Below are 26,400 nucleotides of genomic sequence, written 5' to 3'. Positions count from 1 at the left end.
AGGATGAGATGAAAGCCCGAAGACTCCACCCGCCACCCCCTTGCAAGTCCCGCATCATCCCCGCATCCTCCCCACGCGCTCGCCGAGGTAGACGCGTAGATTTGTAGTGACAGCAGCGGGTGCCTCCGCCAGTCATCCCCCATAAAAGGTTGGGCGTGATCAAAGCCCCGCTGAGGCAGGGAGGCGGCCCGCCTTGTCGACGCGTGTCTGCGGTGTCTCGCAGGGTTGAGGTACTTTTTTTTTTTTTTTTTGAAGCTTTTAAAAACACAAAACCTCGCCTGTCTCTCTCCCCGCTATTTACATTTGAGCGGCGTTTTGCCTCGGCGGTAAAACATTGGTTTTATTCCCCGCGCCTGCTGCCGGTGACAGGCGCGGCTGCATAATCGACTCTGGAGTCGAGCGTGGCTTCAACTGCAAGAATTAAATCTTTAAATACATTTTAAACGCAAGTGTCTGACTGAAGTTATGTTAACAAGGCTCTTCCCAACCCGAGGTGTGTGTTGAGCAGGCTCCCAGGCGGGTGGAATAAAAAAAAAAAAAAAATGTTGATATAAATGCAGCCATCCGAGGTGAATTAGATAAACACTTGAGCGGGTGAAGCTCAGCTTTACCCCTAAATAGCTTCTCTGTAAAGTCAACTTTTTTAAGTCACCTGCCGTATGTTGTTTAAACATCACCAGAAAGGAGCATCCATTTCCCCCACCTCATTAACATCAGTCATATAGTCAAGACGCAGACAGCTATATTCACTATCAATTAATTTTGCAGGGCTGCTGACATGCATGTTTAAAAATTATTTAAAAAAAAAAAAAAAAAAAACATTTCTTTGAAACACTATAACGTGTAGTTCTTTTTGGGCCAAACTAAATTTATAAAATGAATTAGTTTAAAAAAAATAAAGCTGTTAATATATAAATTAAAATTTGTTTTCCTTGTATAAATAAATAATGCATATTAAAAATCAATTTTGTAATTATGCTGTGTAATAATTGTAATTGAATTTGCACAGCCCTACAATAAGATCACCATACATTTCTACACGTCAAGGATTGTAAAATTAATTTGAAGCAATAGGGAAAAAAAATGCACATGCATTGTCATCACATCCTTTAATTTGGACAGTTTATAAGAAAAAAAAAAACATTCTCACAAGTATAAACAGCATGATTTTAACTCCGTTAAAGGCCTTAACAGCATCATGATTGATACATTTGGCTCAAAGTGCCGACATGATGCCTCTGCCATTCCCTAAAACCAAAAGGCAACATTCCACTGCTATAAATTAACAGCCGTTTTTCCACAATCGCGTCCACACCGAGATTGACTCCTCAAGGCAGAGTGGTGCAAATATATACATTTGGGCTGTAACTAAATGTGCGTGAGTGTGTTGATCTTGTGATGAGTCTGGTTAGTGATGGTAGTTTACATGCTTTACTTGGGGTAGGCTTCAATCACCATGGCGTGACCCTGAAAAACATACATGTGTCAGCAGCAATTAAGAAAAAAAAAAGTTTTCAAAACTGGCTGCTAGCCACGACTCACCAGTCCTCCAGCAGCGCACGCTGCCACAAGTCCAAACTGTCCTCCTTCTTTCTGCAGTCTGTGTGCAACCGTGGTGACCAGTCTGCAACCGGTGGCACCGAATGGATGGCCCAAGGACAGAGAGCCTCCCCAGTTATTGAACTTCTCCATGGGAGGAGTACCCACCTTTAAGGTAAATTATATCGATTGAAGTTAGAAAAGGATTGACAGAGGAAAAAAAAAAAAAAATCATTAACCTTTGTTTTTCTGCCCATGTATGTCTGGGCAAACCAATCCGAGTCCATGGCCTTCAGATTTGCCATAATCTGACCCTGGAAAATAAAACCATAAGCAAACTGTGTTACAACGAATACCAAATAGAGAATATTGATTTCATCTGATACCAAGCAGAGCGAGGATCGTAATTATAACCTTGCGTCAATTCCTCTGTGATGACTTACTGCGAATGCCTCGTGGAATTCAAACACATCAATGTCATTCATGGTCAAGCCAGCACGTTCTAAGGCCTTGGGTGTAGCGTAAGTTGGCCTGAAAAGGGTCGGAGTAGTTCACACTTAAAAATTGGATATGCGAATATTTATAAACAGTAAAAAAAGAAAAAAAAAAATCGACTCACCCCAGAAGTAGTTGATCTTTGGGGTCCTGAGACACGTAAACAAAGTCTCTGTCATGAAGAATACAAAGGAAGCATTAATCAAGTGTTAATTGGGATGAAATGACGCCATTGTGCACTTACCTCAGGTAGGCTTTAGGCTTGTAGCCCATTGCCAGAGCTTTCTCTTCAGACATAATGAGCACAGCAGAGGCACCGTCAGTCTGAAAGCAGGAATAAGTAGAATGGCAGTTTTGGAAGAAAACTTGACTAGACCAGAGGAGCTGGAAAGTTGCGGCAGCGCTTGTGTTGGGCTTACCAAAAAGGACGAGTTGGCGGCGGTGACGGTGCCGTGAGGTTTAACAAAGGCTGCTTTCAGTTTGGCCATCTGCTCCTTGGAGGATGGACGGATGCCGTTGTCCTTGGAAACAATATCACGGCCTAAAAAGACAAACCATCGTGTAGAAAAAAATATGGCGGACCCTTGCACACTCGTGGTTGGAATATTCTTATATTCCAGAAGTGAGGTTAGATACACGTGTGATGAAATATTTACCGGGCACTTTAAAGGAGATGACATCCTGCAGCAGACCTGCATCTTGGGCTTTTTTGGCAAAAGTGTGAGATCTCAAAGCAAACTCATCCTGCTCCACTCTGGAGACTCCAAACGCTGCAGCCAGGCGGTCGGCACTGTGCCCCATTGTTTCGGCAGTAGAGAACTCGGCGACAGCGGGCAGCTTCGGGCACAAAGTAAAAGTGCGGCATTGTCATGGATGTGCTATCGTATTTTTACCATTCTGAAAAATGTTGGCAGCGTGAAATTCCTTTTTTGGTGCAACCCTATTTACAATCAATACTGTGAACACATACTTCTGGTGAGAGGTGTGGCAGACGGATGCTTCCAATTAGACCGAGCCTCTGGCCGAGGGTCTTTGCCCTGCTGAGCGACAACATCGTCTTCCTCATCTTGCGGCTGTGACGGATAGGAACGTCGGACATGAATTCGACTCCACCTGCCACTACCGCGTCACACTGCCCGGCAGCAATTAGGCCAACAGCTAGAAGGAGACAAAAACACAAGTCAGGCAGGCAACTGAAAGAGATAGCTAACTATTTATTTGATTGAATTTCAGATTGAGGTCTGGTTCTAATGCAGTCATAGTGGCTCTGACATACCCGAGGTCATGGCCTGATTGGAGGAGATACAAGCCATGGTGACTGTATGAGCGGGGATCTTGTCTGAGAAGCCTGCACCCAGCGCTGCCTGAGAACAAGGTGAAGGATAACGCTCATCAGGAGCAGCTCTTTCTATATTGATGTGTAAATGAGTGTTAATACCTCTCGAGCAACATTGCTTGTTTTAACCTCCTGAATGACTGTTCCATAAATGATGTAGTCCACAGCATCCTTGGGTAAGCCTGTTTTGTGCAGAAGACCTCTACAAAAAAAAATAAAAAATTATCCCGGATAAAATGATTTTACGCCAAGGTAACACACACTTACTGTAGAGCTGCTCTGGCCAAGTCGTGAGGCATCAGGTCAGCATAGCTGTAAACAAAGAAACATTAACGACTGAAATCACTTTTCTGACAAACTAAGAGTAATACGCACGTAGTTCCAGACATTAGGAAGGGAGTTCGCACTCCTTCCACCAGTACTATGTTCCTCACGCCAGGACGGGCTAGTGTCTTCTTGCTTTTTGTCTGAGCTGGAAAACAGTGACAGTTAGCCTCATGCTTGTGTTTATTCAAACAATGCGAGTCTGCACCTTGAGCGTTTACTTGAGTCGTCATGCTAAGGGATCGTGCGGCTGAAACACAAAGTTATTATGATTTAAATGCATATTGAAGCAAAAATGGCTCAATAAAGACAAATCTCGAAATTGTGATGATGGTTTACCATACTGCACAGCCCACGAGGGGTTGACAGGGGAGCTCCGCATTGACTTCAAGAGCATGGAAGCCATAACGTTCTGCAAAGAAAAGTGCAGTAAAAGGATATTATAGAACATCTTGCACAAAATAATGACAAGTTATACAGAATAGCTGGGAACTACTACAGTGGATGAAATGAACATACACTGAATACTCCATAGTTGACATCGTGCTTATGACGTAGCAACATCGAGTTAGTTTTTGGCCTGTTATACCTGCAAAGCCCGAGTAGCCAGTAATTGAGCAAACGTAAAAATCATTTAACTTAAATGCAGCGCACATTATATACTAGCATGACAACCCTTATGACATTTCATTGACGGTCACCCAGTTAGCCCAACCCTGTCCGACCTTTCCCCTATATTTCTTAACTTGATCACGTCAAGACCAAAACAGGATTAGATGTATTGCAAAGTTGATTGTGCAACTGCAAGTAGTTCAAGCAATGTCTTACAAACCACATGATGTAAATTCGGTTTGTATTTTACTGTACAGCGTTGAGAATGAGACTGTTAGCTTGCTGGCAGCGCTGCCTTCCTTCATCGCCTGATTTTCTATTCATTATTTCAACACATTTTTGCCTGATTACTGTGAACTCAAAATATATGATAAATTAAATCACTTGAATGATAATAAAGGTGAGATTTTACCTGTATAGTACTTCAAATATGTTCGCGTCCCTGTCAAAGGCTTTGCCGGGTACAGTACAATTGGACTACAAATCCGATTTCAGTCTTTCAGGACCCAAGTCTAAATTAGCTGGCCCGAACTATGCCAGAACGTGTTCCACGTTCGCAATGACAATATGAACCTTATATCCCTTATCAGAATTTATAATAAAGAAATATATATATTTGAAAGTAACAAATATATTTTTTGCCATGAAAATAGTAGTATTATTTTCATTACAGAGTATTTATAGCATGGCGATTTATCTTACAACTCACAGTCTCTACGTCACTCGACTGTGCAAAATGTGTTGCGCCCCCTTCAGTGCAAAAGTCTTATTTACAGTTTCCACTTTCAGTTAGACATGGCTGCGACTCTTTTTGCCAGCTGTTTTTCCAGGTTTCCTTCCATAAAATGCATCATTTTGTCAGGTAAGTGACTCAAACACATCTACTAGTTCAAATGCAGATCATCCCTGAATTTCCGATGATGCTGTTTCTTAATTCTATGAGAGCCGGGGTGAACCTTCACCTCGATCAGAGCAACACTAATTAGACGATACGCATGGGGGCGCTGTTGTAGTGGCTAATAAAATGCATTTTACAAATGTACGTGTATAATTTATTCTGTATATGCTTTGATTTGACGATTTTTTTCCCACTAATGAAAATGAAAATTATTTGAAATATTACATAAAGGTTCAACATTCAAAGTGGTTATTTGTGAACAAAAATGTTTCCCCTGTTCAGTATACAATTAAATGATTCTACGTGGATGATAATGTAATATTTGTGCAAAATAAATATTTTTTTTAGCCTAATAAAACACTATACAAATACAAGCATTGCAATTGTACTGTAAAATGAAAGCATTGGTGCAAAAATATAGTGAACAATGTTTAACAGTGACACAAAATGGGGGCAATGTAGAACCAAATTTATGTTCTGTCTCTTCTTTCATAGGCTATTCAAGACGAGTAATCTCTGTTTCCTCATCGCTGGCAGGTAGCTATCAATTTTTTTTCCAATATTTTTGCTTTTGCCTTCTTTTGCTCCCTCTCGGTTGATTTTGTCTTGTGACGCTTACATGCTCATTGGACATAATTATACAAAATGTGTCTCCATATATCTCCTTTCACTGTTTTCTCCATCAAGCACGAACACACGTCAGCTACGAGCTCAAGGATGACGTTGCGGTTATCCGACTCAATGATCCGGCATCCAAGGTGAGCATACAAATGAGACACACTCCACAGGGATTGCAACTTGATGATGATTATTCATGTGTTTGTGCAGGTGAACACATTGTCTATGCAGATGCAGTCTGAGCTGACAGAAGTGATGAGTGAGATCTGGTCAAACGGAGCCGTGAAAAGCGCTGTCCTTATCTCCAGTAAGCCTGGTTGCTTTATTGCTGGAGCAGACATCAAGTAAGCTGCACGTTTTGGACTTCCCGCACTACATGTATTTAAATGTAAAGTTAATATTTGACAATTTACTGTATGTCTCCTTTTTGTCTCAGTATGATCCAGGCCTGTAAAACCAGTGAGGAGGTTACCCATCTCTCTCAAGAAGGTCAGAAGATGTTTGAGAAGATTGAAAAATCTCCCATCCCTATTGTTGCTGCTATCAATGGCTCATGTTTAGGTGGAGGCCTTGAGGTATGTTTAAAATGATCTGTCTTAGGTGAACCCTCTAAATCCAGATTTTTGTAACTTCTCTGTAGTTTGCCATATCCTGCCAGTATCGAATCGCTACCAAAAGTCGGAAAACAATACTGGGGACACCAGAGGTCATGCTCGGACTACTGCCTGGAGCTGGTGGCACCCAGAGACTACCTCAAATGGTATACAAACACACACACGTCAATCAGTCATCACTAAGATCTGCCTCATTGTTGGGTTAGTGGCGACTGAATTACACCATGTTAAGGTCAAGCCTCTCGAGCTGCATATTAGCTGACAATATGTGTGAAATGTTTGTGTGTGTGTGTAGGTGGGTCTCCCTGGAGCTTTTGACATGATGCTGACAGGCAGGAATATCCGCGCTGATAAAGCTAAGAAGATGGGCCTAGTGCACCAGCTTGTGGATCCTCTGGGTAAGTGCTCTGCATGACTTTTTTTTTTTAACTTCTACATTTTATTGGGCTTGCTGGTTACACTCAACAGCAATGAAGGCCAATTTTCCATGAAGCATATTTATGAGTTGAGTTTATGACCCCATTTCCAAAAATGTGTTGTTAATATTATTATAATTATAATTATGGAGTATGTCCAAACATATCAGGTCCTGGTGTGAAGCCAGCAGAGGAGAGAACAATTGACTACTTGGAGGAAGTAGCGGTAAGCGTGGCCAAAGGTATCGCCAATAAGACGGTTCCACTTTCAAAAAAGAAAAGTATCATGCAAAGTAAGTGACTTGGTCATCCAAATCTCATTAGAATATAATGTTTTTTAAATATCATTTAGCTAGATTGAATCAGCAAACTGTTGAAAATACAGTGATCCCTCGCTACTTCGCGTTTCGTTTATCGCGGCTTCACTACATCGCGGATTTTTTTCCCAAATTAAAAAAACGATTTAAAAGTCAAAATAAAACTTCTAAATTGAGGAAACATGTGTCTAACCTTTAGGACAATGTAGTATTGCTCCAAATGTTCGTTTACATTCCTTTAGAAGTCGTGTTAGCACGATCGCGAATTAGCATCTTTCCGCTGACTCGTTAGCCTGCCCAGTACTTCTTGTTGGTGACCGTATTTCGCGGATTTCACTTATCGCAGGTGGTTTTTGGAACTAATTATCCACGATAAACGAGGGATTACCGTATAGACATGATTCATTGTAGAGTGTCTAAGGGTGAATGCAAAAAAAGAAAATGGCCGCCACAGACATCAACCTTCTGTGTGTGTGTAGAGCTACAGGACACAGTGATGGGTCTCGGCCCAGTGAAGAAAAAAATCTACAAGACTGTCAGTGAGAAGGTTCAGAAACAAACAAAAGGACTCTACCCCGCTCCAGCCAAAATCATTGAGGTAGGCAATGCAGAATCTAGCAAACAGCAGTTCAATTAAAACACCAATTTATGTTTGTGTGTGTGAACAAGTAGTCGGTCAAGACCGGAGTGGAGCAGGGAAGAGAAGCAGGCTATCGGGCTGAGGCTAAGGTATGTTTATTCTCATTATTATTTCAAGTAAAATAAAGAGTAGGAAGAAGATAAATTGTTGAAATAAATCCAGGCAAGAGCGGAGACGATTGCGTCATGGGACGTCCCTGAGCACCCATAACAGTCGGGTCCTAAAATATAAATGTATCAAAAAGGCAAGTCGTCTTTAATATAAAATGTGTCTGCCTCCCAGGGGAGCGAGATTCACAATGTTTCCAAGACTTCTTTCTGAAAGCATACCATAAAGAACTTGAGAAATCTCTTCAGATCGTCTTCTAAACTACTCTTCTTTTCTGACGTAGAACTTTGGTAAACTGGCTGTGACGTCAGAGTCCAAAGCTTTGATCGGCCTTTACCACGGTCAAGTGATTTGTAAGAAGAACCGATTCGGGACCCCGGAAAAGGAAGTCAAGTAAGCGCGATTGGATATTGATCTGTTGATGGCATCTCGCTGACATCTTCTGTTTGCCAGGACTCTTGCAATCCTGGGTGCAGGACTAATGGGTGCAGGTGTTGCTCAGGTGTCCGTAGACAAAGGTCTCAACACCTTACTGAAGGACACCACAGTCGAAGGCATCAGCAGAGGAGAAGATCAAGTCTACAAAGGGTACAAAATTCTTGCGCTAGGATAATCCGCAACAAGGACGGAGAGTCATCTCGATTGTCTCGTTAGTCTCAACGAGAAGGTGAAGAAGAAGACGCTGTCCTCTTTTGAGCGCGACGCTACGCTGTCCAACCTCTCAGCCCAGCTGGACTTCACAGGCTTCTCATCCGCCGACATGGTGATCGAGGCCGTGTTTGAGGATATCAACGTTAAACACAAAGTCCTCAAGGAGACAGAAGCAGTGCGTACATTCTGATCACACCAATTACATTTCTCCTTGCTATTTGTTTTCTTCTTCTCCATCTATGTACAGGTGACCCCGCCTCACTGCGTGTTTGCCTCCAACACTTCAGCACTTCCCATTAAGGATATTGCTGCTGCAAGCAAACGCCCTGAAAAGGTCACAATACACTTACTGGCTTTGCTGTATTTTTCTTTTTTTTTTACGACTACCAACATTTTGATGATGTGATGCGCAGGTGATTGGCATGCACTACTTCTCACCAGTGGACAAAATGCAACTGCTGGAGATCATCACCACTGATAAAACATCCAAGGACACGCTGGCCTTAGCTGTGAGTGTGGGCCTCAAACAAGGCAAGATCGTCATTGTTGTCGGGGTAAGACAAATCAAGCGCTGTGTAAAAAGCATTTGTACAAATTTTTATTGAACTATGTGGTTCATTTTTTTTTTTTTTGCTCCTACTAACTTGGAATATAGGATGGTCCTGGTTTTTACACCACTCGCTGCTTGGCTCCCATGCTAGCAGAAGCTGTCAGGGTGCTTCAGGTAACTAAAAAAAATTCAAATGTACCGTATTTTCCGCACTATAAGGCGCACCGGATTATAAGGCGCACCTTCAATGAATGGCCCATTTTAAAATTTTGTCCATATATAAGGTGCACCGGATTATAAGGCACACCTTCAATGAATGGCCCATTTTAAAACTTTGTCCATATATATAAATCCATATATGTGGACACGCCTGCTCAGTATTGGTCCATATATAAGGTGCACCGGATTATAAGGCGCACTGTCAGCTTTTGAGAAAATTGGAGGTTTTTAGGTGCGCCTTATAGTGCGGAAAATACGGTACACAAAGAGCATTTAATTAAATAGCCACTCATCAGTGACTTTTATTTTGATCTAAACACCAGGAGGGTGTGGGTCCAAAGAAGCTTGACAACTTGACAACCAGCTTTGGCTTTCCCGTCGGCACGGCAACACTCGCCGATGAAGTTGGGATTGACGTAGCAGCCCATGTGGCCGAGGTCTGCATGAGTCGTGTGGTTTTAGCCCAACATTGAACTCTGTTCTCCAGGAAATCCACACTTTGAAAAATCTACTTATAATCATGTATGTATTTGATTGTAGGATCTTGGCAAAGCTTTTGGTTCTCGCTTTGGAGGTGGAAACGTGGAGGTTCTTAAGACCATGGTAGAGCGAGGCTTCAAAGGTAACATTTATTGTATTTCGACCTTCAAAAGGATATTATACATTTTTATGTCTGCATCATTTTTGTGTGCTTAAACTATTTTTTTTTCTGTAGGTCGTAAATCAGGAAAAGGTTATTTCATCTACAGCAAAAGCAAAAAAAACAAGCGCGTCAATTCCAATGCCGAGGCAATTCTCAAGAAATACAAACTCACTGCCCTTCCCGCCGTGTAAGGGGTGCTTTGTTTTGACTAGGTCGTCGATTCCTCAGTCTCAAAAAGTCATCTTTGTTTGTTGCAGTTCTTCGGACTCTGACATCCAGTACCGGCTTGTGTCTCGCTTTGTGAACGAGGCCTTGTTGTGTCTTCAGGAGGGAATCCTGAAAAATCCAGTAGAGGGAGACATTGGCGCTGTGTTTGGACTTGGCTTTCCTCCCTGTCTTGGTGGTAAGGCACAAACACACATTTGCAGCCTTACCTAAAGAAATGGAATATTTTAGCCCACGCTATGTTTGCACGACTTAAAATCTGAACTGATGGGTCACATTTGATGCATTCAGGTCCATTCAGGTTTGTGGATTCTTTCGGCGCACCACGTCTTGTCAGCACCATGATGCGTTTTGAGGAAGTGTACGGAAACCAGTTCACACCGTGCCAACTCTTACTGGACCACGCTAAAGACTCCAGCAAGAAGTTCCATAATTGAACCCACCATTCATCGTCATAAAATCAGGTCAGCATCAATAAGTTGTGAAAATTGTTGGTCGTTTTTGTTTGCTCTTCGGGAGTATTTTTGCAAAGTCACAGACTTCTGAAAGACTTTTTCAAAGTCAAAGTTAGCATAAATGTGACACTGGTGAGTCGAGGTAACCCTGGCAACAACATTTTGGTTTCCAATGAGAATCCAGTACAAGAATCCCAATAAACACTTTATTTTAATGTTAAAATAATATTTATTACACGACCATACATTAATGTGATATTTAACTGTCCCGACTCAATAATGAGCTTTTTGATTTGTCCATTTTGTGTCAATCTTGCTCCGTACTGACTAAAAATGAAATAGAAGAGTATAAAAGCCTTAATATTAGTAATCCTGTTTTTGTAGCAGCTCACGAGAATGAATTTAACAGTTTGTACCTTTGACTCCACGATGGTTGCAGCTCGTAACAGGTTCTGAATTAAAAGACTTTTTGACTTTTGTACACTATTTCTACTCCCAATGGAACTGAACTGCGACTTTAATTACAATTTAGAAAGAAGAAGGAATGGACGTAAATCGACTTAAAGCTGTAACACAAAATCTAGCAGCCCAATAACCACATCATTATCTTTAATCTTAAAATAACACATTTGAGTGAGACAAAAGCATCGTGTTCAATACATCATTGCATTTGCTGATGAAGTCAAATTGTGAACATACAGTATCATCAAGCATGATTTAATTGATTTATGCGTGGCTAAATTAAGCATTTCAAAGTGATCTGAGGTACATTTTAGAAACTATCTTTTTTGAGGCAGTCAAAATTTGCACACTACAAACAGAACAAGTGTGTGTTATCCAAAGAAAGAAAGAAACAAAGATTTCTCTCATTATAAAAATGATCGCTGCAGTAAATCATTTTCAGTCCGGAATTTGGATTGGAAACAAGTCTGCATGGGGCAGCCGATGTGTCTGAGGCTGAGTTGGTGGGAGAGGTTTTCGTTCAACTCTCACCTAGTCACCGCGGAAGGCACATTTAGGATTCATGGAAGTTGTGTTTGCGAGTTAGATCTTGGGTCTCCACCCTTGTATAAACTGGGTGATCTTAGTGACGTGGAGTCGGCTCAGGTGAAAGTCATGTGACAGGATGTCCTCGGTCAGCTGAACCAAGAGGCTGCCGTCGATTCGCTCCCTCTGGAATACGGACACCGCGGCCTCCGACAGACCGATGAAGCGCAGACAGGCCGATACTTCCTCCAATGAAAGCGCAGACAAGTCAGCGGGAGGACGCCAAGTCGAGTCGGCGGGTACGGCCGAGCCTTCGTTCACCCCCGTGCTCGTCCCGCCTCCTTCCGCCCCTCTAGAGGATTCCGGACTGTCTGCCAGCTCAGGTGACGGGCAAGGTGACTGGCGGTTGAAAGGGTTCAAAGCACCAAAAGGTGCAAAACGACTTTGCGGGGGCGGAGCTCTCAGTCGAGGCCCGGCGGTGAAGCAGTCCACCCACGGCTCGGCCCAGGCGGCTTGTGCCTTCTGAGGGTCGGTCGTAGCGTCGGCGGGGATGATGGAGACCGGCTCGGGATTGGGGGCGGGGCAGTCAGCCCAGGAACATGGGTAACAGTAGAGGGAAGGATCTGGAGAGTGCGAGCAGCTGGAACCCAACAGAAAAAAACTTACATAAGCACCAGTTGGTATGAATCAAAACAATATACATGCTTAAGTGAAGGGGTGACTACCTGTCCTGCAGTCCTGAGGAGTAGAAGGAAATATTAGGTCTGGGGGAGGTGGAGGTCTTGGCGAAACGTGGAGGGACAGGAGGGCTGGGGGCCGGGCTGGAGATGGATCCCAGTTTAGAGCCGCGAGGAGGGACCGGAGGAGCAATCAAGTAGCGACACTCCTCTCGCACCTAGAGTCACGCACATACATGCACGGAAAAATGAGAAGCACAGCTGCACTTCAGTGTGTGTGTGTAGTTGGCGAACGTCAGACTTTGGTGACCTTTACACTTCCGACAAAATTCGTAACTATGCTCTTTCCACGCACATGCCTGCAACGTACACAGTTTGGCACAGTCCATTTTAAGGAATGAGGAACACAGTGTGAGCCAAGCTATAATTCACACAGCAACTTGAGATCCCACACACCTTTTCAATTTTGTTGTCAGCTATCATGATAGAAAGTGTGCAATTGAAAAAAAGAAAAAAAAAAAGTCTTCTAATGGTAAAGGGGCTTGCTGCATTGTAGTAAAATAGATCCTACCTATAAGTAGTTGGTGTGCATTAAGATTATGGAAACAAAAAGTAATTGAAAAGACATCTTTAATGAATCAAAACAAAAACTTACTATGAAGCAAAAATGTCCTTCGACTTTTCATCTTTGTCAATCAATATCATACATGAGCTGTCAGGGTCTATTTCAAGTGTATTTATTTTGGTATTGTAGAGAAGGAAGGTCAAACAATCGTTTTAGAATTGAAGTTTGATTCATTACGCAATACTTTGTGACCTATTTTTGACTCGACAAACACCCCATTAAAAACTAAGACTAAAACGAAACAAAATTAACAAACTTGTTCGAAATACTAATTAAAACCAACTAAATAATAAAAGGTGGAATCAAAATTACCTATAATGAAAAGTTAGTATTTATTTATCAGTATTTAAAACATTGTGGACATTTATGTGCTTTGAGTATATGGCAAGTGTTTTGTCTGTGTAAATGAGATTTAAAAGTGCTAATAATTCATGAGCAGCATCCTCACTCTTAAGAAGCGGATGCAAAAAGCAGCATGTGTGGAAGGGGAACTCACAGCATCAGATTTTGGAGGTACGGGCGGTGGAGCTGCCACAGTTGTCACCACGGTGCCCAAGGAGCCTTCCAGTGAGGCAGATGAATGGAAGGAAATGAGATTTGGTTCCTTTCCTAGGCCGTCCGTATTCTGATTGGTCCAAAGCTCCTCATAAGGTATCTCCTCAGTGGGCCTCATTTCAGCCTCCGTCCACTCAGGGGTCACATATTCTCTTTCCTCACCGGGTCCCTCCCCAATCTGGACCCCGAGAGAGTCCCCGCAGCGCTGCGATAGGCTGTCCGAGACCCCGCCCCCGTAGCCGCACATTGACAGCTGTTGCAGGGAGGGCGCCAACGAGTCCTGCGCCGACACACACGAGCGTCGGGGGCTCGCGCACTCCTCCGTCATACACTCCAACTCGGGACGGGTTTCCCTCACAGCTCGAGAGTAGGCGTCGGGGTCGAAGGCGTATCGTAAAAGTAGGCTCTCCAGGGCCGCCCTCTGCACGGAGGCCTCGGCCACGTCGAAGCGGGGCATGCAGCGTAGCAGCAGGAAGTGGGAGGGCGACACTTCCTGTCGGCGAAGTACCATACAGAGCACCACCGTCTTGCTAACGATATTGAGCAGCTTGAAGCGGTGGCCTTCTCGTACCGCGTGGCGATCGTAGGGGTTTCGCGGCGGGCGCGACGGTACCGACACGTTGACGGGGAGGCGGACCCTCTCGATGATGCTGCGCACCGTGTGCTCTCCGCCCAGCATGCCTTGCTCCAAAGGGGAGCGTGTGCAAAAGTGTCCACGGCAGGCAAAAGGCAAGCTGACGCTCTGATTGGTGCGATGGTTCATACAAACCAGGCAGGGAGTTTTACCTGTCCACAATCAAAAAGATGCAATTTCACTGGCGGGCGTGCACCAATAACTGCTACATGACGTGAAACTGAACCAATCAGGAAGCAGCTTGAAATTAATAGTCTCAATTGTACTATTTGACTATGATTATTTGATGTTGAAAAATCACACCCTTTGGAAGCAAAGTACCGTGTTTTCCGCATTATAAGGCGAACCTAAAAACCTCCAATTTTCTCAAAAGCCGCCTTATAATCAGGTGCACCTTATATATGGACCAAGATTGAGCCACTACAGCAGGCGTGGCCAAAGTCCGGCCCGCGGGCCAAATGTATATATCTTATATATGGACAAAGTTTTAAAATGGGCCATTCATCGAAGGTGCGCCTTATAATCCGGTGCGCCTTATAGTGCGGAAAATACGGTATATGATCCTTCCTTACTTCGGGGAGTCTTTCCCAGTCGTCTCAACAGCGCACTCAGTCCTGTCTTTTCCTTCGTTGGCGTGGCACATAGAAGCTCGGCCTTCCCCATGAGTGACAGCTCATCTCCAGCCTGCAGAGTGAAGCTGTAGGGCTCACTGTCCTCGCTGAACTCCCCTGAAACCACCTGCGTGACAAATGGGAATGAAAGCCGTTAAAAAACAAAATCAGACTGATATACCAATCCATATTTTGTAATATTCATAACTCTCTTGACACTGGGGAAAAAAAATGAGCGATTAAGGTTGTGTTGTCATAACCATGGGAGCCCCCCCAAAACAAAATCAGCAACCATATATCTTTTTCCAAAAGCCTGTTATAGATCAACGAACACATTCAATTTTATGTATCTGAGTGAGGTTGTTTGTTCCAACTTTACTCCGTAACCTTTTACAGCGTTGTAATTGTGCCTGCGTATCAAATGTTTTGGTCAGTGAGTGCACATAATGTCGAAACTGTAGTCAAGTCTGCACATTCCTAAAGAGAAGCAACGAGGCATGAACCTTGACGCTGAAAGTGATTGTTTCCATGACAAAGACTCGTTCGGGGAACACTCCAGCAACTTCTTCCACACTTGAGAAATACTGGATGGGATCCCTGATGTCTCTGTCTTCATCCAACAATTTGAACTTTCCTGCAGAAGGACATGAGCAGAGAGCGAGATAAAGAGACACAAAGGTAAGAAATGTTCTTGTTCCTTTTGAATGCCAACATTCTTCCTCTTACAAAAACACATCTGCTGCACACACAGTTTTGGGAGCACAAAGACACCTCAGCGACCTCTGACCTGGCACCAGCGTTCGAGCCAATCAACAGTCTACAGGGTTGTCATGGCAACCGGTAAAGTACCCCCATTCTCACGCAGAGCAGAGACACATCACCATGGAGACACACACACACGCACACGCACAACCCTCTGGCTTTCTTTCACTTCCTCATCCCCTTCTTCATCTTGAAATCTTTGCGACTCAGAGATGGGAAGCAGACGAGGAACGTGGTTTGTTTTGGTTTGATCGCCGCTACTTTTTCCCATCAATTTACCCGTTAAGAACATTTTAAGATTTCTTTCTGACTCTTCGATTGACGTAGAGGATAATCTGAATGCTGTGTGGATGTCGTATTGAATCCTGCAAGAGATGTGATTCTTTTTTTTTTTGGTCTAAGAGGCAGAGCAGAATACCAAACTTGAGCATCTTATTCAGCATCGAAACATCTTAGTCCCTTCCTTCACTCACCCCTAGTGCTTCCAAATTGAAAAAAATACAGTAACGTCAAAACACGTGTATTCACAATGTAAGCTTTGTTTGGAAAAGGATTACAAAAGATGAAGTCCCGCTAATCCATCTTCTCAACCGCAAAAAAAGCATTAAGGGCCAGGAATGGCTGAGGCGCCACTTACTTTCAGAGACCCATTCATGACATGGGAGCCATTCAGCTTTTCTGTCCTTTACACCTCAGTCATCACTTGAGAAGGAGGGAAGAGAGAGAGAGTAAAGGGAGAGAGAGAAGGGAGCATCCTGTTGTCTAACCCCGAGGGGAAACCTATATTGCACTCTTCCTAAGCATATTTGGACTTCCTGGATGAAGTCATCACACAGACATGAGCTCATCAGGGTGGCTTGTGAATCAGCCAGTTACCTGCCATATTTGGAAGTTCATCTAAATTGCACAACTGAATTCATGTCATCTAGCTTTTCAGTGTTCCAAAGTTAACAACTCATATGAGCACAAGTTTGCAAAAAGAAAAACAAGGTTCTTTCAATTTGTTTCAAATCAAATGCTCATCTCAGAGTACAATCATTCTCCTTCACTTGACCCCCCCCAAAATGTTCTCTCATTCTTCCAAAAAGGAGTCGGGGAAGCGGGAGTGGTGTAAGGTGACATCAGTGCTCCATCAGTAGAGGAAGCAGTGAAGAGGAGCTCCAGTTACACCGTGAATAATACAACTGGTCCAACAATCGGAAGAATGGGATTGGGGATGAGCTTCGATGAGGTCACACTGAGTAGACACAACCAGCATTACAGTCTGGAGTGAGGGGGAACTACCAGTGTTGATTTGTTGTGTGGAGAAAAGTGACTGCATCCCTCAACCTTTCCATTGTATTCTCTCATTGGACAAAAGAATGCAAAAATATCTCATTGATGTCAAAACCACTGGCAACAAAAGTCAGCATCCTCTCACCTTGGTACTGTAGAGGGATGTCAATCTTGGGCCCGATGACGTAATGACCTTCTTCTAGGCTATGAGCAGTCACTGTGGTCCACTGACGACAGGAGTGGAGCAGAACCACATCCTCCTCTGACAAACCGTCAACACATTCACCTGAGAAACATAGAAAATGGATGTCAAACTCATTTTTTTGGCGGGCCGCATTGTAGTCGTAGCTTCTTTCGGAGGGCCATTATGATAAATGTATGAGCACCTCATATTATATACAGTAAAAGCTACAAAACAAACTGACAAATAACTCCTTTTCAAATCAGACAAGTAAAAACTGGTCAAATATTCAAAAAAAAAAAAAAAAAAAGATTATTAAAAGTGAAGACAATTTGCAACTCTAGTAATGACACACAAATTTGATGCACAATTTGTCTTCGCGGGCCACATAAAATGAGAAAAACGGGCCGTATCTGGCCCCCGGGCCTTGAGTTTGACACCTGTGGATTAGGCTAAAAAAAAGTCTGTTGCCTTCCATGTCCTCATGTCCTTTGCATTTTATGAAATACAGACCCGCATGATCATCTTTGTGCTGCCTGGCTGCAGAAATAAGTGAAGTTCCGGTTGCGCAACAACAAGGTGCGTAATTCGTACATTTCGATGGAGCGTGACACGCATGAGTTGCGCGCTTTTCTAAACAACGCTAAACTGGAAATGTTCCCATCGCGGTCTTTAGTATTCAGCGCATCCACTGACACGATGCATCATTTGCATATGAAAAGAATTGAGCGGCACTTTAGCAGCACAACAGATACTTTGTGGCTTTTTCCGGACAGCTCTGGACCAGAACAAGTTGGGCAGAACACCCAAGCCGCTCGTTCCCAAAGTCAAGTCGCCCTGATGTGCAGGCTACACATTGACTTTGGAAACAAACAAAACATACAAACGAATTTCATACGTCTCCTTAAAAAGGCGCTTTAATATTAACTCGAAGAAGCAAAGAACGCTTCCTTTGTCACGTCAAAGTAGTAAAAGTGAATGATCCGAGACGGAAATGGATTTTGGTGTATTTTTTTATTGTTTTTAACTGTATGAAGTTCAATAGTTGTTTTGCATATTATAATAAATTAAAATGGGGAAAACCATGCAAAATACCGCCATATATGAAACTATTTATAAAAATAATCTGAAGTTCGTTTTATTTTGTAGGTCTTTACCGGAGACAAGAAAGATTTACGCCAACATACCATAATTAAAAAAAAAAAACTCTTACATTTTAACTTTACACTTAACCTGCATAGTTTTTCCAAAGTCAACATCATATATAGACAATTTAGTCGTTTAGTTGCAGAGTCATATTTCTAATTGCAACACATTATACTACAATAATCTGAAATTCGTTTTATTTTGTAAGTCTTTACCGGAGACAAGAAAGATTTACGCTAGCATGCCATGATTAAAAAAAAAACTCACATTTTAACTTTACACTTAACCTGCATAGTTTTTCCAAAGTCAACATCATATATAGACAATTTATTCGTTTAGTTGCAGAGTCATATTTCTAATTGCAACACATTGGTTTGCTTTCTGTCACCTGAATTGCTTGCAGGAGTCAGGCTTGATTGGCCAACGCACTTGTCAAAAAGTCGCAACAAACAAAGTGATGTTTCCAAGACCTTGCAGCACCTGCGTGGCTGTGAGATTCTCTTACCGTGGGCCAATCGGACCAGAGTGGGCAAACGGAACTTGCTGACCACCGCGTCCAAAGGCAGCGCGAGCGGGCTCCAGGAGATCTCCGACAAGCTCGCCGACAACTTCTCCATCCTCCCGGGTCATCACTGTGCCGGAGATGAGGAGGAGGATGAAGTTGGAGGCGGCGGTTGCTTGGATGAAGGTGAGGAGGATGGATGTGAAGGTGGTGGAGCCGTCGAAAAGAGTTTCGCCATGTTTGAATGAGGGAGAAAAGGAGCTGCGGAGCGTGAGCGAGAGATGAGGGAGGGCGCCAGAGATCTTTTCCCACCTCCCCCCTCACATGCATACTCAACAAGCAGCGTTTTAAATCGTAAAGCCCAGTTTAAAGCATATAATTCTAATTCATTGTAATCTCTTTGGCTTGGGAAAAATACTATTCACACAGGTGTCAATAGTACTCTCACTTTATTTCAGCATGAGTACAGATATTAGTAAACAACAACAAAACATTGATAAATGCATTAACTCCATTACTTAAAGGGGAAGTCAACTCAAAAATGTTCATTACAATAATGTGTTCTATGCAGCCTCACTAATCCAAACACAGTATTCTGATTAACATTATATTTGTGGAACTTTTTTTTCATCTCAATGAGTGGTGTTTTTTTATGGAGCAGTTTGAAGCCCAAGTTATTTTGCCAAACAAGTTTTAGAGCTATTTTGGTCCTAACCATGGTCAGTAATTGGCATTCCAGTATGATAGATTATTTCTAGTGTTTCCATGACTTACCAGTAAAGGGGAAAATATCATTCATGAAAACAAAAGGTTTGTTGGTTCACTGACAATTTTATTAGTTTCATATTAACAAGATGTCCAATGTGAATGGGGGCAACTTTACAGCGGGGGAAGGGGGGTGGGTGGCTTGAGGTGTTCAAAACTTAATGAGCAGGCTCTGCAAAAAGAAAAAAAGACGACAACTTGCTTTAGTAGTTAAAAGAATACATCAGAAAATTTACTTGCATCAAAATAATTTAAACTTTTGTGATAGTGACATCTAGCGGACAATCAACGTTACTGCACAATACTTAACTGGGAGGAATAAAAAAATAATTTAAAAAAACTAACATAAAAATAATTTTTAACATGTATATTGCACCCACATGTCACTTGCCACAAAAAACACAATATATTTTTTTCAATAAATGACAAATTAGAAGCTACTGTACTTACTGTCCTTCACCGCTTTCTTGCCTAAAATAAAATGAAACAAAATTGTTAGACAGTAAGACACAATATGCTCCATCACAGACACATTGATGGCAAAATGATCAGATTTATTACAGCTCTGGGGTCCCTGGGAGTAGTAGTTTTTGAGAAAACATTTGATCAAGTCCTAATATATTGTTTGTAAAATTGCATTTGTATGTACTCCAGTCAACAAATGACAGAAACTTGCACAGTCAGCCAAAAAGATTTCCAGGCTGTTTGTGATGCTTATTTCCCCATCAGCAAAACCTTGACTCACCTCCATAGGAGACTTTGTAGTAGAGGTATGTCATGATGCCAACACCCACCCACATTTCTTGATAGGCCTTGGTGTAGTAAGGGCCCATTTTGGCCCACCAATTTGCAAACATGCGTCCAGCCATCTGCAGGAGGAAGCAATAACAAAAAATTAAGCAAATTTAATAACCAAAGAGGAACATTTAAAATGTTTTAATTGAATTTGATTAGGATTTTATCTAGATATCTACTTTATCCGTTTAGAAAGACATCATGGAGAATCTGAGATTTAACATACATTACTTTGTTGCAAAACAATCTCACTGTTTTGCAGATGAGAAGCTAAACTAGCTTTAGGCTAACGAGACGAGCTAACAAAGCGCATTAATGGCTGTTGCACGCATTATCTAACGAGACTTTCACGTCATCGTAACTGTGAAGCACCAAGGAAATTAGCGATTATTCGAATTACAATATGCGTTTAGTACCTTCGTGTTTGTCACAGAGCAAAAGGAAGGTCAAGATAGCACAAGTGGCCCGACGTCAAAGTCGTGGTGGTAAAGCTTCTTCTACGCTAAATTACGGAGTTTACAGCTTGGGGTTGTATACAGCGCGCCACCTAACGGCCAATTCATTAACTTGAACACTTGACAACTATTTTGAATAACCAGCCATGGCACACCGTGTTAGGTTTGAACAAATTCGAGGCACAAAAGTCCCACAAAATGTATGAAAGCTGAGACAAAGACTATTTCAATTTACTCTCAAATTTAAAACAAATATTTTAGACGATTAATGAATAAAGTATTGAGGGAACCATTTCTTTAAATGGTGTTGAAACAAAATTTAAACACCATTCAAGTAACCTTTACCAGGTCACATTCTCACAAATGATAATAATGTTAAGTTGAAAAGGATTAAATTAAAAAAGAGAAGAAAGTAGTATGGCAAGTTTGACTTGTTTTTCAAATTGTGTTTGTGCCGGCCGGGCTACAAAAACTGTATTTGTGTGCCTGTGCACAATGAAGTGTGGATTTCAACATGCTCACGCTTGCAGGCTGCAGAAAAGTGTTTGGAGCAATTTTTGCATGCTGCCGTGCTCAAAGGGGAAATACACCAACAGAGGTATTTAAAAAAATATATCGGATAAATCTAATGTAATGTGCACACACAATTTGGAAAGCAACACATTGAGTAGAGAAAGCGTCTCAGGCAAGTAAGACGAGTGTGTTATTTAGTCATATATGGGTGTGTTCACACGCTATCCCTTATTTGTTTCCACTTGCTCACTAAGGAGTGTCCATTTGTTGTTTTTGAATATTTTGGACAAGCTACGTAGATCTGCAACGCAGGTGTGTTCAGCAACCGCACAAAGTGAATTTCTTTTGTCTAATAATTCATTTGCACCGATATATTTAAGGCACAACTTGAAAGATTTCTGGAGGAGATGATTTGAACCAGGAAATTCAAGACTCCCATCAGAAAACAAAGCAGAAGTGGAAGGCGGCTCTGTAGTCAGTCCAAGCTTGTCACGGGTGAGTTAGTTGAAACAGACTTGGACTGATTTACATTTCAAAAAGGTGTGTGTTCATTCTTTAATAAATCTAACATGGAGGATTTTGTGCACTACATCCATGCAACTCTGGAAGTGATGCTCACTAAACTGCTTATATTTATATTTAATAACTTCACAATCGTCTTATTGCATATTATTCAGTAACGCCTCTTTGTATTTTGACTTTACAACGAGAAGTAGCAAACAAATTAGCACGTCTGAAACCAAGTCGGCGTTTCACCTGGAAGTAAGTCCACTGCAAAACCACAAGATGGCGCTAGATACTAATGTCCAGTTTATACAGTACAATTTGGGCATACAAGAGATAGTTGCTACTTCTTAATCCTTGTAACATTCAACTGAACTATGTTATGTAATTGTAGATTTAAAGATTGTATTTTTTTCTTAGAATTGTGATGTACGGTTAAAAGATTTGCAGAATCAAATGTCTCCCAAAACAAACTTTAGAAGACAGAATTATCGAAGACCTTGACAGGCACCTCTGGTTCCAGAACCGCAGCATCTGGTTCTTCTCAGAATTGAGTAGCATCGCATTTAAAGTTTATTTTCCCTTGCATGGCTTTTCGATGCATACTCTGACTCCCCCCCCCACACACACATCCTCAAAATAATCCATATATGTGAATGCTTGTTTTTAAACGTGTCCTCTGATCAGCAAATAGCCAGTCCAGGTCTTTATCGCAGTCTTTGGAAATAGATCAGTTTTGAAGTATGAGGAGATTTATGTGTCTACCATGTGTTCTATCTGTAGACTCAAGTCATTTGGCAACGAGAGAAACAGAAGTGTGTTGACAACATGACTGATGGGGTAAAGAACCCAAATGCATTGCACAATTTGGATGCGCTGAATACTGAACAAGCTTGCACTTGAGTCCAAAAGGACAAAATCTGTGATGAGCTTGAATCAGAAGTGTCTCCTGCGTCTAGCTGGGATCCATAATCCTCATCAAGTATAAACACTACAATGTCGAAGTCCAAATCAAGTGGCAAATCATCAATCTCAGTCTTGAGAAACGGCCGGTCCTCTGATTCAAGTGGCCTCCCTGCATATTTGAATCTTTACACATATCCGCATTCTAAACAAGGAGAGATGAAAGATAACGACCACCCTAACGAGCGAACACAGCGGAATAAATATTTGATCCCCAAAAGATTCAGTGGTTCTTCTGGAGCTGAAGAGGAAAGTGAGCTACTGTCTTTGGAGGCCAAAGAGATGGCAGAAGTAAGTTTTATCATTTTTTTTCTTTCTCATCTTAATTGTTTTCAGTATTTTTAAAAGGATACAAAAACTGAACTGAAAATTTTACTTTGCAATTTCTTGTGTTCACTGTTGACATTTCTTTTTTGTGCATTTAGATCAGAGAAGAGATGAGGTTGGAAAAACCCGCATGTGAACATAGCTCCTCAATGCAGGAGCTTTTATCTGAGGTCCAGGGCATGGTAGAGAGAAACAACATTATCAATGTGAGTATTAACTTTTATATACAACATTATCTCAAATAACTTTTATATAACCTCGGTAAGATTTTAATTTGAGATTCTTGTGGTTACTCGGATGATCGCAGTGTAAAAGTACATAACTCAAAGTGGAAGAGTTTAATTAGCGTCACGGAACAGTGAGCAGATAAGACCTTTTGATGGTTGTTTGTTCCCATCGTTATCGGACGATGCACTGGTTTTCCTGGTGCTTCCCAAGAGTGAAAAAGTGGGGAATGTTTTTGCTTCAATTCTGTGACATTGGTCAACCTGTAATTTGTTCATAATCCAAAACGATTTTGCCATAAGGGATAATGTGAATACAAATAATTTGTTCCAGGGTTACACTGTCATCATTAAATTATATTCAATTGCTCAGGATGTAACTGTTTAGAAACGACAAAACTCATCATGTATAGAAACTATTTATGGAGCTAGTTGCATTTCAATTTTATGTTCTAGAGGACAACACACATGGATTTGAACTGGTACCTTCAGTCGTCACCAAGTGAAGCAGAAATAAGACTGGTTCGAGCAGTTCAAAATGTGCTGGCATGTCGATATCTTCCAGCACAACTGGATGTCGCTGCTATGTCCAAACAATTGGAGAAGGCAGAGGTATGTCATTTCACATCGTATTTGTCTACCAATTCATCTTGGATGCCAGCAATTGTCTGTTCTACTGCAGGATTATAATCGTTGTGTGCTGGATCAAGTTACTACGATGAAAAGTTCTTCTCAATGTTGTGATCCAAATGTCTTGAAAAGACTGGAAGCCCAATGGAGTACAGCACTGCTGGATGCTTCTGCCACAGTGCAAGTTAAAAGCGCTCAACTGGATGAAGTCAAACAGTATCACAAACAGCTGGAGAAAGTTAAAGCGTTCCTGGAAGACGTCGATGCAGAGAAGAAGAAAATTAAGTTGTGAGTAACTCCGTGGACGCAATGTCATCTATGCATCTCAGTTGTTCCCACCAATGGGATTTTATAGCATGTGATTTATTTATTTATTTATTGGATTCATTTATTTATTCCCACCAATGGGATTTTATAGCATGGGATTTATTAATTTTATTGCATTTATTTCATTTATTTATTTATTGCATTTATTGCATTTATTTATTTATTGTATTCATTTATTTATTCCCACCAATGGGATTTTATAGCATGTGATTTATTAATTTTATTGCATTTATTTATTTATTTATTTATTGTATTCATTTATTGATTTAATTTGTTTGCTTCATTTTTAGAAGCACCTTGGGAAGCAGCGCTCTCCAAGCTGAAAAACTCCGCGTCTTGCTGCAAACTTTAAAAGAAAGCGAAGAAATGTGGCAAGAGCTCCGCGCATTAAGTCGCCAGTTGGCCGTTCACTTGAGCGATGCGGAAAGCTCAGGTGCTCTTCTCGCTCAGCTTGGAGATGTCCAAGATGAGTGGAGACTTTTGAGTGGAAGTATCAGGAGAGCATTGTATCAGGCAGCTAACTCTTCCTGTCAATCATTTGCCCTCATGAAAGAAGCTCAACATCTTAAAAACAAGATTGAGGTTATCCGGGAATCCAAACCCAAAAGCACTTTAGAGCTTTTATGTTTGAGCGAAGACCTAAAAATGTGTAACCAGCTGCATGTGCATCTCCAGTCCTTCTCAGATGCTCTTTCCTGTATTGGCCAGAAGGAGAAGAACAGCATTAAACATGATCTTGAAGAATTGCGGACCTTACTGGCAACAACCAAAAACAAAGCTTCTCTCTTTAGCACTGATGCTAATAAGCAATTCCAAGAATGGATCACATGGGCAAAACAGATGGAATACTCCATCATCATTGGAAAAAAGATGTCTCTTTTTCCAGAAGAAGCTCGTATCCAGATTGACAAAATGAGGAAATATCAGACAGATATCAGGATCAGGTCCAAGATACAACGAGAAGAAATGAGAGAAGAAAAGGCCGACATGGACAATGTGGACTACGCCCAAGCATTAAACATAATCAAAGATCTGTATGAAACTCTCGCTAAAAGCTTGGAGAACATTCTAGACACCATGCAGAAGAATCTAGAGAAGATAGAGGAACTGTTGGACCACCTTGATAGCATTGATAGGTGGCTAGTAGAAACAAAAGCAAACAGAGACTCCCGTGCTTACGTTGAGAATGTTTCAAGAGTTGACATCGGCTCACTTGAGAGCAACCTAAAACATCACCAAGAAGTTGCTGATGATATCGAGAGTCATCTAAGTCTGGTAGATTCTTTAGAGAAGAAGTGTAAGGAAGTAGGAGAAGATCTGAGCCCCGGAGAGAGTCGTCATCTCGTCAACAGACTCTCGGCCATCCGGACGGAATTTGATGGCCTGCTAGCACAGGCGAGTGCAACCGGTTGGCATTTGGAGGAGCTGATTCATGAGCGAACGTCTTCTGGTGAAGAGTTGTCTACCATCGAGGATAGCCTGAAGGACATATCTTCTTGTTTGGACCGACATCATTTCCCCATGACGCAAGAAACCATTTTAGCAATTTCACTTGTGAAGCACATGCTAATGGAACATCAGTGTCAAGTTCAAGAGATTCAACACTGCCAGGAGATGGAGCGAAGCTCTCTGCTGTGCACCATCGGGGAACTGCAAGACAGGTGCAAAGTTCTGAGTTTTCATGCTTTGGAGCAAGATAAATATCTGCAACTGAAGAAGCAAATGGAGGATTCAAGGGATGTTTCTGAAAAGCAAATCCAGCAGGCTAATGATAGAACAAGAAGTTTGGGCGAGAGATTCAAACTTTGCCAGGCACTCTCGGTTGACCTACCACTGATGAAGACGCAGTGTCAAGAAGCGGCGGACCAATTAGAGGTGATTGCTCAAGAGCTCAACCCAACAGAGTTGGAAGTCGAGAAGCAAAGTATTCACAGCATTGTGGAGATGTTCGTTTCTTGGGAGCACACCGCTACACATGAGATGAAACATTTAGAGGGAAGGCTTCTTCTGGGATTGAGCTTCTCCTCTGAGCTTCCTGCCTTGATGGAGTTCTTTCAAAGAACAGCACAAGAGTTGCAGGGGATGCTACCGGTCAGGCCAGATGAAAGATCCATAGATGTCGAATTGCAAAGACGATGGGCGATGTGGAGAAACACCGAGTCCGGAATGCGAGTCTTGCACGCTTTGGCTTGGAAGGAGAACATCGACTGGAAGAGTCACACTGATTTGCAGTTACTTCGAGATTCTATCATGCAGGAATGTCATTCACAGATGGTGTGTAG

The 26,400-nt window shown here is 42.0% G+C and overlaps 5 protein-coding genes and 1 long non-coding RNA gene across 12 annotated transcripts in view; 3 read left to right on the top strand and 3 right to left on the bottom strand.

Annotated features, from left to right (window-relative positions):
• Window positions 1–1,094: 1,094 nt before the first annotated feature.
• On the bottom strand, window positions 1,095–4,823 carry hadhb (hydroxyacyl-CoA dehydrogenase trifunctional multienzyme complex subunit beta). The gene is made up of 16 exons (XM_037244955.1): window positions 4,719–4,823; window positions 4,034–4,106; window positions 3,903–3,944; window positions 3,746–3,842; window positions 3,638–3,682; window positions 3,473–3,572; window positions 3,311–3,398; window positions 3,005–3,192; window positions 2,691–2,871; window positions 2,454–2,575; window positions 2,279–2,358; window positions 2,159–2,206; window positions 1,983–2,070; window positions 1,779–1,853; window positions 1,543–1,707; window positions 1,095–1,467 (listed from the first exon to the last, which is right to left on the bottom strand). The coding sequence occupies exons 2-16, from the start codon at window positions 4,098–4,100 to the stop codon at window positions 1,432–1,434; spliced, it is 1,422 nt and encodes a 473-aa protein (XP_037100850.1). The 5' UTR covers window positions 4,101–4,106; window positions 4,719–4,823; the 3' UTR covers window positions 1,095–1,431.
• A 247-nt stretch (window positions 4,824–5,070) lies between these two features.
• Window positions 5,071–10,889, top strand: hadhaa (hydroxyacyl-CoA dehydrogenase trifunctional multienzyme complex subunit alpha a). The gene is made up of 21 exons (XM_037244954.1): window positions 5,071–5,168; window positions 5,700–5,741; window positions 5,892–5,962; window positions 6,033–6,166; window positions 6,259–6,397; window positions 6,463–6,582; window positions 6,732–6,834; window positions 7,023–7,145; window positions 7,649–7,767; window positions 7,842–7,898; window positions 8,201–8,310; window positions 8,371–8,505; window positions 8,572–8,743; window positions 8,816–8,902; window positions 8,982–9,122; window positions 9,224–9,292; window positions 9,661–9,774; window positions 9,878–9,959; window positions 10,053–10,167; window positions 10,238–10,383; window positions 10,497–10,889. The coding sequence occupies exons 1-21, from the start codon at window positions 5,102–5,104 to the stop codon at window positions 10,640–10,642; spliced, it is 2,292 nt and encodes a 763-aa protein (XP_037100849.1). The 5' UTR covers window positions 5,071–5,101; the 3' UTR covers window positions 10,643–10,889.
• A 363-nt stretch (window positions 10,890–11,252) lies between these two features.
• Window positions 11,253–18,919, bottom strand: gareml (GRB2 associated, regulator of MAPK1-like). The gene is made up of 7 exons (XM_037244922.1): window positions 18,619–18,919; window positions 16,932–17,072; window positions 15,253–15,383; window positions 14,711–14,876; window positions 13,446–14,290; window positions 12,373–12,542; window positions 11,253–12,287 (listed from the first exon to the last, which is right to left on the bottom strand). The coding sequence occupies exons 1-7, from the start codon at window positions 18,728–18,730 to the stop codon at window positions 11,705–11,707; spliced, it is 2,148 nt and encodes a 715-aa protein (XP_037100817.1). The 5' UTR covers window positions 18,731–18,919; the 3' UTR covers window positions 11,253–11,704.
• Window positions 15,298–17,544, top strand: LOC119118142. The gene is made up of 3 exons (XR_005096656.1): window positions 15,298–15,427; window positions 15,501–15,589; window positions 17,479–17,544. It is a non-coding gene; the product is annotated as an uncharacterized LOC119118142 (long non-coding RNA).
• Window positions 18,920–19,243: 324 nt separating the features above from the next.
• atp5mpl (ATP synthase membrane subunit 6.8PL) lies at window positions 19,244–20,679 on the bottom strand. The gene is made up of 4 exons (XM_037244923.1): window positions 20,592–20,679; window positions 20,126–20,249; window positions 19,831–19,851; window positions 19,244–19,552 (listed from the first exon to the last, which is right to left on the bottom strand). Exons 2-4 carry the CDS (start codon window positions 20,247–20,249, stop codon window positions 19,539–19,541), a joined length of 159 nt encoding a protein of 52 aa, XP_037100818.1. The 5' UTR covers window positions 20,592–20,679; the 3' UTR covers window positions 19,244–19,538.
• Window positions 20,680–21,126: 447 nt separating this feature from the next.
• LOC119117611 (nesprin-2) overlaps window positions 21,127–26,400 on the top strand; it is a 29,713-nt gene continuing 24,439 nt past the window's right edge. For 4 of the 7 annotated variants that reach the window (XM_037243931.1, XM_037243930.1, XM_037243929.1 and 1 more), the window contains exons 1-7: window positions 21,127–21,228; window positions 21,524–21,638; window positions 22,431–22,901; window positions 23,036–23,143; window positions 23,618–23,773; window positions 23,844–24,079; window positions 24,409–26,392. In XM_037243931.1, coding sequence (XP_037099826.1) covers window positions 22,644–22,901; window positions 23,036–23,143; window positions 23,618–23,773; window positions 23,844–24,079; window positions 24,409–26,392 — 2,742 coding nt within the window. In that variant the 5' untranslated portion in view covers window positions 21,127–21,228; window positions 21,524–21,638; window positions 22,431–22,643. The other 3 variants (XM_037243928.1, XM_037243926.1, XM_037243927.1) reach the window with 3 other exon arrangements.

Source organism: Syngnathus acus, chromosome 24 (genome assembly GCF_901709675.1).
Source record: "Syngnathus acus chromosome 24, fSynAcu1.2, whole genome shotgun sequence".
In the NCBI taxonomy this organism is placed as follows: domain Eukaryota; kingdom Metazoa; phylum Chordata; class Actinopteri; order Syngnathiformes; family Syngnathidae; genus Syngnathus; species Syngnathus acus.
The sequence above is the reverse complement of the archived record's forward strand: the minus strand, read 5'-3'. Positions and strand labels throughout refer to the sequence as shown.